Genomic DNA, 8888 nt, shown 5'->3' with positions numbered 1-8888 from the left:
CCGCCCAGGACGACCACTGCTGGCAATTCGTCGGCAGTTCTCTTCAGAGCTTCAGAACGCGGATTTCACTTGGGAGGATGCAAAGGAGCTGGCCGCCGACAGAAAAGCCTGGAGACAATTTGTGGACTCCATATTCTCCACTTAGAGAGCGGATATGGTTTAATTCAATTTTAATTAATTGACAATTCCTAAGGAAAACATTTGTTTTGTTTTTTGTCCAACAGGAGGCGAGGCCGGTGTTGACATGGCCACCTCGCACATCCTCAGCGCCGTGGAGCCGCTCGGCTCGGGGGCGGGCCTGCTGGGCGGGGGCGGAGCCTCCGCGGCCGGCGGCCGGGGGGCCCGCGGGGAGAGGGAGGTGTCCATCACCCTGGACGACCGGGACCTCTGGGTGCGCTTCCAGACGCTCATCAACGAGATGATCGTCACTAAAAACGGGAGGTAATGATGAGCTGATCGATTCATTAATTAACAATTCTTTTTTTGCTGCCACCTTTCGTGTCTTGTCGGTGGAGTTCTTTTTACATACTTTATTTGATTTTGTTTTGCTATTTTAATGTAGTAATAATGAATATTGATGTATGGGTATTTGCATGGCTTACGACCTGTCATATGCTTAAGTCACTTTATGCACGTGTAACTTTCACCATAGTACCCGTGACTGACAACCACACTACTCAAATATGCACTATATATGTACATACCATATATAATATTCCCGATGAGTTATTTCTACAATATTTCTCATATGTGTATGGTTTATCCTTCAACTGACACTTTCTTTCATGCGCGAGTTCTCAACAGCATCTATGTAACCATAGATGAAAACTAAACTTTTTTTTAAGTATGTAAGTAGGGACCTCTGTGAAATATTACACACTTCATCCTCATCTTACATCCTTTTTTTAAATATATATATTTTAAAATAATATACACATAAAAAAAATATACGTATTCACACTATTTTTATAATATTACCTTTGGTTATGATCACCCATTCCTTTACATTGCCTTTTTTCCGAATTTTAATTTGCCCTCTTACCTCCGTCGGGAACAAATTAAAAATACTCGAAGCTATGTATCGGAGTGTTCTACTTCCATATATTATAAATTTTACTACAAGAGGATTTTTATACTTTTAACTAGTTTGTTGCGTAGCTATGATATTCATCCACAATATTCCACGCACTGGAAGTGACTTAATATTGTTATATTATAGTCATTTTGTATGATAATCATTATTTACCTGTTCGAAAATCTCTCCATTTACTATTACAGGTGGCGCAAAATTAATCACCTATCAGATATATATATTATAATTTGCAAATAGTGTTGTACGTCAATTTTTGTATTTGTGAACAATACAGCTGCAGTATACAAACAAATTTAAGGTGGTGCAAAATTAATCATCTAATTTTGTTTTTAAATAACTTTTTTTACCATATGAAAAAAAAGATTTTGCGTGATGGAAATGTTTATTTGGAGCCTCACATTTTTTTCCATTAAGTGGAAAAAATTATATCCGACAAGTGGCTGCTGTCAGTGTTGATACACATTTCGCTCACTCCTTTCAAGAATGTCATAAATCAAAAATCGTCAATTTTCAGTTGTGCATGTTTTCGGAATGCCTAGAAAATGTACTATATCCCAGCAAAAGAGGCATATTTTTAACTTAATATTTACCCGCTACAGGGCAGAAAGTGTTGTTTTTGCATTTTGAAGAAAAGGTATTGTTTAATTATTATTTTTTAAATAAACTATATTTTTCAAATGGAGAAAAAAACCTTTAGGTTTTGCCTAAAAAGATCTGTTGCACGGTAAAAAGTTTAATAATTGGCTTGATATTTATTTTTAATACTTTGTATTATATTTTTAAACATTAAAAACGTTCTCCTGAAAAATCTAGTTTTTTGATTTATGACGTTCTTGAAAGGAGTGAGCGATTTGTGCCCGTTTTATCTGTTTGTATACTGCAGTTATCTAATTCACAAATGTCAAATATGATTGACGTACAATACCATTTACAAAAATTATAACATACTACTACTACTACTACTACCATCACGCCGTTTCCCCGCAGGGGTAGGCAGAGAGGATGGAACGCCACACTCTTCTGTCCTGACATACACTCCTAGCCTCCTTCACATCCATACATCTAGTCATACATGCCCTCCGATTACGCAGACTTTTGACACCGCCAGATTTTAGGTTCTGATTGATCTGATCGTGCCAAGTCTTTTTCGGTCGTCCACGTTCTGTTTTCCCTCTCACATTCGCCACATATATTTTCTTAGTCATTCTCTCGCTATCCATTCGCTCCACATTTTTTAAATTTATTTATTTATTTATTTATTTATTTATTTTTTAAATTATAACATCATCCAATTAATTTTGTGCCACCCTATATTTTACATTCATCTCTTTAAAAAACTTTATTTATTGTTTCAACATTAACTGTGTGGTAAGACATGTTACAATGATTAAAGAAAATACTTGTTTTATACCACTTGAGTTTTATTAAAGACTACATGTTTCGGAAGTTAAACTTCCATCATTCAGGTCTGTATAATAACTGTTTAACTTCCGAAACATGTAGTCTTTAATAAAATTTAAGTAGTATTAAACAAGTGTTTTCTCTTTAATCATCTTTAAAAAACCATGAAAAATTTTTATCATGATTTTTTCAGAAAATCGATTTCCATCATACACCTTTGACACCAGCGCCTTCAAAAATGTACAAATTCCCGGTTTTTCCTTTTCCAGACGCATGTTTCCCGTGGTAAAGGTGACTGCTAGTGGTCTGGACCCAACAGCGATGTATACAGTTCTCTTGGAATTTGTCCAGATAGATCTGCACCGTTGGAAATACGTCAACGGAGAATGGGTGAGCACACAACAAAAAAAATAAAATAAAAATTTTATGTATCTAGGAAGGTTATTGAAATATTTGGATCCCTAATATTTAAAGTTCTGTTGAAATTGTTTGGTATAATTGCATTTTGCCATTTTGAAATCGTTTTGTGATCTCAAAGATGAACTTATCTTTAGAATGAAATATTTATCACTTTTTAATACATGAAGAATTGCCGTTTTATTTTAAATGGTTTCTAATTTAGGGACTTACAATATTGAAAAAATAATTTGATCGGATAAGTTTTTCATATTATATTTTGACATCTCAACATAAATGAAGAAGAATATGGAAGTCTGCGCATTCACGGGGTTTACGACCGTCATAGGCTAGTTAAAGTGTAACACACGTGTAACATTCAACAATTCTACCCATGATTGACAACCACACTACTCAAATTCTTGGAACTTCTATATATATGGTTCAATTTCGAAAGATAGTGTTTGAATGACTAGAATTTCACTAGAGACATCTATTGGTGAGATGACACACTCAAAGTATATATTTTTTAAAGGCTTTAAATTGAGTTCTCTGAACTAGTTTAATAGGGTTTAAAGCTTTATTCTATGTTCCCCCATCAAACATCCAACTATTATTACGTATTAAAGTTGTTCAACCTGCATCCATTATCTATAAAGTCATTTAAATAACGACACTGAGTATAAAAAAAGCTATTCATAAATGTATAATGGAGATGGGTAGATCTGAAATAGAAGGCACCATTCGGCCATGTCGAATTTGATTGCATGTCATAGTCATTTTTATTTCATATAGTTTTATAAATAAGCATTGTAAAATGTGCCCAAGGCACGGAAAAACTCGAGGAAGGTATATTATTCTAATTTGTTATTATGTGTATGGCGAAACATACAAATAAATAATAACATGTATTATATAAACGAAAATTGAATTGGATTTTAATAAAAAATATCTTTTTAACAGGTTCCGGGAGGTAAAGCAGAAGTCCCTCCGACGAATGCCATTTACATTCATCCAGAAAGTCCCAATTTCGGGGCTCATTGGATGAAGGAGCCAATATCGTTCGCCAAGGTCAAGCTGACTAACAAAACCAATGGGAATGGTCAGGTGAGACAAATACTACATATATACACCAACCTATATGATGACAATATGTAGCCTATTCAATTAATGCTTAGACTGACGTCATAAAACAAAATGTACTGTTTAGAAGTTACATGTCTGAGTCCCTTTCAAAGTATTCACCTCCTCGACGCACACACTTAAATGTCAACAGTGTTTCCACTTTTGGAAACAGTCCTGGAACGCTTCTTTTGTGATATCCTTCAGCTCGTTTGTCGCATTTGCCTTAATCTCGGGAATCGTCTCAAATCTTCTTCCTTTTAAATGTCTTTTAAGTTTTGGGAATAAGAATATGTCAGAAGGAGCGAGATCAGGTGAGTAGGGTGGGTGGGGAAGAACAGTGATCGAGTGTTAAGTAAAAAAAACTGAGTTATGAAACCCGAATGGGCTGGAGCGTTATAGTTTCATTAGCTTCAGTCTATTCGGATTCACAATTCTTCAGTTTTTGGCCAAACACTCGATCACTACTCAAAAGACCTAGGATATAGGCTTCTCTCGTATCCTTCCATTTTTTCGGTCTGTTGCCGCTTGCAGCTAATTTCTAAACTCCACAGCAGCTATGTCATCGGATCACCTTTTTTTAAGTCTTCCGACGCCTTTTATTCTCCCAAGGTCTCAATATTTAAAAAAAATGCAGTCCATCTTGTGGGGTCCTGTCTTGCAACATGTCCCACCCATTGCCACTTGAGTCTTGCCACGCGATCCATAATATCCGCTATTCTGGTTCTGTTCCTAATTTATTAATTTCTTATTTTATCTCTCAGGCCTAAACCAAGCACGGATCATTCCATGGATCCCTGTGTGCATTTGAGCTTCTCTGCGTTTCTTTTTGTCAGAGCCATGGTGCATTTGTGCATATGTATACAGGATTTCTGCATGGACTATATCTTTTTTTTCTTCTTCATAAGCCCCCTAACCTCTACTTCTGGAATTAGGCCACTTCCCCTTCTTTCCATTTCCTCTGGTTGGTTGCTGCTTATAGCCAGTTTTTACCCCCCACAGCGACTATGTCGTCCTTAGTATATATATATATATATATATATATATATATATATATATATATATATATATATATATATATATATATATATATATATATATATATATATATATATATGTGTACTATATAAGTGACAAATATTTTGAACAATTCGATTCCAGATAATGTTGAACTCCCTCCACAAGTACGAACCTAGAGTCCATCTCGTCAAGGTTGGAACGGATCTGAGGCGAATAGTCACGTACCCGTTCCCGGAGACCCGGTTCATAGCGGTGACCGCGTACCAGAACGAGGAAGTCACGTCCCTGAAGATCAGGTACAACCCGTTCGCCAAGGCCTTCCTGGACGCTAAGGAGAGACCGGAGACCTACTACCAGAGGGAGTTTGTCAGCTCTCACTATACTCAGCAAAGCACATCGCCCCATCACTATCCACAATGTAAGACCATTTTTCATCATATTGTACCATTTGTTAGTAATATTGATTAGTACACAGCCAGTCAACGAGATTTTTATGTCTCCCGATTTCGAGATGTACCCGTCTCTTCGTCAGGACAATCACTACCACAGCATGCAAACAATACTACCCTTCACTACCATAGCACTATTTACACACTTAATACTACACATAATATTTAACACATGCGATTTTAGTCGACCCGAATGTCAATATGCACTAGGAGTTGCAGCACAAACATGCATTGAGAGCCGAAGTTAAACATGCTCTTCGACATGCCTATGTTTAACACGTTCACTGCATTCAACATATCGCGAACAATCACGAAGTGCTGACAAAATGACAATTTTCAAAACCCTTCAACTGTATTTAAATATGAAATAATATGGAATTTACTTTTGAAGATGCTAGTACACACTGTTCTCTTTGTGTGTAGTATTCACGCGCAACTCACATTTATACTCACTTTGAGACGAGCGAGTATAAACACGAGTCGTCAAGGGGACCAAAGCTGAGTTTACACTCGCAAACTACATACTTACATACTATAAAACATAGAATTAATGAAAAATAAACAATATATATGTATGTAGTGTGGTGGTCAATCATGGATAGAATAGTAAATGTTACACTTGTATAAAGTAATCACTTAAACCAGCTTTAAGCGTGTGTGTGTGAGTGTGTGTAATTTATCGATGTTCTCTCCTACAGTTGCCGGGTGGTTCGTGCCCCATCAGGGGGTGTACCCGCCCCTGCGCAGCAGCGCGCGCCGCTCCCCCTACCCGCCCCCGGCGCGGCTGCCCTCGCAGCCCCACGCGACGACCCCCCCAGGTAACCCAACAACATGCGATCAAATATCTACTAGACTCGCGATACTCATTTCTCATAGCTCCTAAACTGTTTGATTCATTCCGCAAAGACTATACTATATCGCTCACTCCTTTCAAGAACGTCATAAATAAATAAAACTTGATTTTTCAGGAGAACGTTTTTAAAGTATAAAAATATTACACAATGTTTTGAAAATAAATACTAAGCCACTTATTGAACTTTTTACTGTGCAACATATCTTTTTAGGTAAAACCTGAAGGTTTTTTCTCCATTTGAAAAATAAATAGTTTTTTCAAAAAAATAATTAAACAATACATTTTCTAAAAAATGCAAAAAAAAAATTTTGCCCTGTAGCGGGTAAATGTTAAGTTAAAAATATGTCTCTTTTGTTGGCATATAGTACATTTTCTGGGCATTCCGAAAACATGCACAACTGAAAATTGACGAATTTTGATTTATGACGTTCTTGAAAGGAGTGAGCGATATGTTAGACATTAATTACCTAAATTTGTTTCGATTTTAAAAACCGCGGCCGGTTTAGGTCGGATAATAGAGACTACTGTAGTACTTACGTTCTGGTATGTTCATTTCAGTGTATAGTCCGCCCGAGCAGGTGTCCACTACATCCGTGTACAGTCCGCCCGGACCGAGTAGCTACTCCTCGTGGAACAGCCCTCTGCCTGCGCCTGCCGTGCAACCCGTGCCCGTATCGTCCCCCTACTGGCCGGCGCAGTCGCCCCCCGCGCCGTCGCCGCCGCGGCAGGCCGCCCGAGCGACGCCCACGCCCGACAGCAGCCCGCAGCCTTTCCAGCCGGAGCAGTACCAGTACTCCAACCTCGGCTACTCCAACTGGCACCACGACTACTACCCGAACTCGTACAACTACCAGTCCGCCGAGTACATCCTGCCCGACGGTATGTACAGCCAGATGGAGCCAATCATATACAGTCCTGCACTAGACTGCTTAGGACAAAGCGAGTGTTCAAGCCTAGATCACAAGAGTTGCTGCGCTATGCAGAGAGGTGATGCTGGGACTACGTCTGCGGGGGGACTATCTCTGCAACCGGTACAGGTTCTGTCTTCGGATATAGCGCACAGGGAGCAGAAATATCCATCACCTACAAACGAAAGCGAAGAATATCATAAAAAGTCGCCTTGCTCGAATAGTTCTCAATGATTCATTACTTGTATGTACAAAAATAAATTATTTTTTGACATCTCATCAAATATGAAGAAGAATCTGGAAGTCGGGGCATTTACGGGATTTAAGTGGTCACTTTACACACGTGTAACATTAACCAATTCTATCCATTATTAACAACCACACTACTCAAATTCTTGGAAGCTCTATATATAAGCTGTATATGAACCAATTCAGGAACATTGTTCTTGAATCACAGAACTTGAACTAGAGACATCTATTGGTGAGATGAAAAAAAGCTTTTTTACTGAGCAGAAACTCTTATATCAGTATGTGAGGTCCGAATCCTGGATTATGATCACATACACGAGAAACGCCAGAAAATATCATTTTCATTTTTATTGAGATGTCAAAAAATTATATGAAAATTAACCCCTATAATTGGAGACAATCCAGATTTGTGAACAAGTATTTGGACACACTCAAAATGTAAATAATTTCCTTTTTCTTGATTTCACATTGCCCATGTAAATTACAATTTTTATTATTAATAGTTTAATGAAATTCTGGGATAATCGATAACACACAATTTAATTTTCTTTAAGCCCAGGTAACATTTGACGTAATGGACTTTTATGCTTAAAGTACCGTTTTTGTATTGAAAAAGAAGTTTTCTTCAAAATAAATATATGGTTTTAAAAGGATTTTTTCCATCCATAAATAAAAAATATATCTAATTCCAATACATATATTCTAAAAAGTTGTGGGCGGAAATACTTGTGGCTCCTCGAACAGCCGGTCGCGTACTGAATTGTATATTTGAGAGTACACCCTTAATATAAGATATTGTTAAAAAAATGTAATATTGTATAATAATAATAAAAATAATAACCATATCCGCTCCCTAGGTGGAGCATATGGAGTCCACAAACTGTCTCCAGGCTTTTCTGTCGGCTGCCAGCTCCCTTGCATCCTCCCAAGTCAGATCCGCGTCGCGAAGTTCTGACGAGAACTGCCGACGAATTGTCAGCAATGGTCGTCCTGGGCGGCGCGAACCTGATGCCTTGTAAAAGAGGCAAGCTTGATTAAGGCTCTCAGGAGGCATGCGGAGTACGTGGCCAAGCCAACTGAATCGCCTTTTTTTGACGACAGTTGTGACCAAGATTTGCTGCGTCCTACGCCTTATCTCTTCATTCCTCACAAAGTCAAACCACCGCACGCCTAAGATTCTCCGCAAACACCTGTTCTCAAAGCTTAGTACACGGCTGCTTTGGGCCCTTGTAAGGTGCCATGTTTCACAGCCGTATAAGAGAACAGGAGCAATGCAGGCATTGTATAGGCGGCATTTGGTTTTCACCGAGTATAAATCCGATCTCCAGACAGCCTTCATACTGTTGAATGCGGACCCAGCGAGTCCTAATCGCACTCCCAGTTCCTTTTGAAGGCTG

General features: G+C 38.2%; 1 protein-coding gene across 1 annotated transcript; it reads left to right on the top strand.

The window, feature by feature from the left end:
- Window positions 1-235: 235 nt before the first annotated feature.
- On the top strand, window positions 236-8888 carry LOC148312944 (T-box transcription factor T homolog). The gene is made up of 6 exons (XM_088271033.1): window positions 236-441; window positions 2764-2884; window positions 3854-3997; window positions 5174-5450; window positions 6180-6299; window positions 6893-8888. Exons 1-6 carry the CDS (start codon window positions 245-247, stop codon window positions 7474-7476), a joined length of 1443 nt encoding a protein of 480 aa, XP_088127159.1. The 5' UTR covers window positions 236-244; the 3' UTR covers window positions 7477-8888.

This window comes from Brachycentrus maculatus, unplaced genomic scaffold (assembly GCF_059751285.1).
Source record: "Brachycentrus maculatus isolate JH-2025_06_01 unplaced genomic scaffold, ASM5975128v1 h1tg000028l, whole genome shotgun sequence".
In the NCBI taxonomy this organism is placed as follows: Eukaryota; Metazoa; Arthropoda; class Insecta; order Trichoptera; family Brachycentridae; genus Brachycentrus; species Brachycentrus maculatus.
The sequence above is the reverse complement of the archived record's forward strand: the minus strand, read 5'-3'. Positions and strand labels throughout refer to the sequence as shown.

Excerpts from the sequence above, each read along its gene's own strand:
- LOC148312944 (XM_088271033.1), top strand. The coding sequence starts at position 245 with ATGGCCACCTCGCACATCCTCAGCGCCGTGGAGCCGCTCGGCTCGGGG. Across the intron at positions 442-2,763 it reads ATCGTCACTAAAAACGGGAG|ACGCATGTTTCCCGTGGTAA; the intron begins GTAATGATGAGC and ends TTCCTTTTCCAG. Across the intron at positions 6,300-6,892 it reads CCACGCGACGACCCCCCCAG|TGTATAGTCCGCCCGAGCAG; the intron begins GTAACCCAACAA and ends TGTTCATTTCAG.